A 1672-nucleotide genomic window follows, 5' to 3' on the forward strand; every position below is an offset into this window, starting at 1 on the left:
AGCAAAAAGAAATAAATGTTTAGGTCAAAGAAGATGTTTTACTATGCAATATCAATATATTTTCCCTTTATAGTACTGCAGTCCTCAAATGTAATTTTTGACATTTTTGTGTGGAGAAAAAGGGAACCAAGAGGCAAAAAGATTTAGGTCCCATGAAAGTTATAACATGGCTCTTCCTGGTCTGAATTTCCTTCCAAGCACTAGCAAAAGCAACAAAACTTCCCTACTTCCCCCCAGAATCTCTAATACGGTTACTTTACAAAAGAAAACATTTGGTGCACTCTAACTATACGTGAGTCTTAAAGTATTTTTAACAGACTGTAACGTACTTTTAGTGCCAGGCTTGAAAATGTACTGGAGACGTTGCACTTAAAGCTCAGCTGCTTGTCCAAGTTTCCGTCGGGATCCCGCCTCCCAAAATCCGAAAGTCCTGTACGATCAGAGGCTGCCACTTTCTGGAACACGGTACAGGTCATCCCAGTGAAGCCAGAAGCCTTGATGACATAAGCTTCCAGAGCAATATTGGGTGAATACTTCAAAAGCCAATCAAACAGGAGTTATGAACGATTTATAATATAGGGAAAAAGCATTTCAAAGACTTTTCAAACACTGTACATGAGCCAAATCAGAAAGCCAGGTTCTTACTAAGCAAAAACACTGTATAGATAACTGGCAGAATTAAAAAATAAAAAGACCTAGGGAAGGAAAGGATGTCCAAAGATGAAAGGGAGACTGAATAAGAGGAATAGAAGACACGAAGTATGAAGATCAGGTACAAGTTAGAAGTCAATGAAAAATAATTTAAAGAACATTCACAAGCTAAAAATGGAAGTTTCTTAAAAAAAATCAGCGAGAGACATCAGTGGACCCCCCTCAATAACCAGGAGGAATAAAAACGTATCAGGACGTGCCACTGAACAGTCACCCTGTTCAACACTTCAGGCCATCTTCACTTTTTCTTTCACAGGGAGATCAATGCAATTCTCTTTGCATTAAGTTTCACTACTCAAAACATTACACAGACTCACTCCAAAGCTGTGTCTTCAGAAACGGAAGGCAGGTGGCTCAGATGGTAAGAAAATGAATAGATTTAAAAAGTAAATCAGGTCAAAAAGAGACGGCACTTGCCCTGAGTTTTAAAGGAATTCACCAGCAAGAGCAGACAGAGGGGGTCCACCAAAACTTATGAGCTGTCAACACAAACAGCCGCCAGGCCCACACTCTGGAGGACCGCCTGCAGTCACCGCCATCAGTCAGAGCCTCAGCAGAGTGGGCATCAGAGGTGACAGGCTGACCAGACGCATGTTCACATCCAGCAAGGTGAAAGGACTTACTGCAAATTCTAGGGACAAAATGGCATTTCCCTTCACCCTTCAAGGATGATTAAAGACATGCCTGCCACATAGGCCAGGCACCATTCTAGACACCACATATGAATGCCTTTTTTTTCTTTTTAAGTGTGAGACTTTAATGCAAGATGCTTAAAATCTATTAGGGAGCTATGACTCCAATTAAAAAAAATATAAAAACGTAAAACATAACAAGTCCCATACATATAGCAGAAAATACTTAGTGATTCTCGGGGCAGCGCCTGTGGCTCAAAGAAGTAGGGCACCGGCCCCATATGCCAGAGGTGGTGGGTTCAAACCCAGCCCCAGCCAAAAACTGCAAA

At 41.3% G+C, this 1672-nt stretch overlaps 1 protein-coding gene across 1 annotated transcript in view; it reads right to left on the reverse strand.

The window, feature by feature from the left end:
• Positions 1-1672, reverse strand: part of ADGRA3 (adhesion G protein-coupled receptor A3) — a gene marked incomplete at its 5' end in the record, with an annotated part of 107839 nt that overhangs the window by 29118 nt on the left and 77049 nt on the right. The window contains one exon of the mRNA XM_023515341.1: positions 330-533. Coding sequence (XP_023371109.1) covers positions 330-533 — 204 coding nt within the window. The remainder of the gene's footprint in view (positions 1-329; positions 534-1672) is intronic.

The sequence above is a fragment of the Otolemur garnettii genome, unplaced genomic scaffold (assembly GCF_000181295.1).
Source record: "Otolemur garnettii isolate 467f Iridium unplaced genomic scaffold, OtoGar3 scaffold00069, whole genome shotgun sequence".
Classification (NCBI taxonomy): Eukaryota; Metazoa; Chordata; class Mammalia; order Primates; family Galagidae; genus Otolemur; species Otolemur garnettii.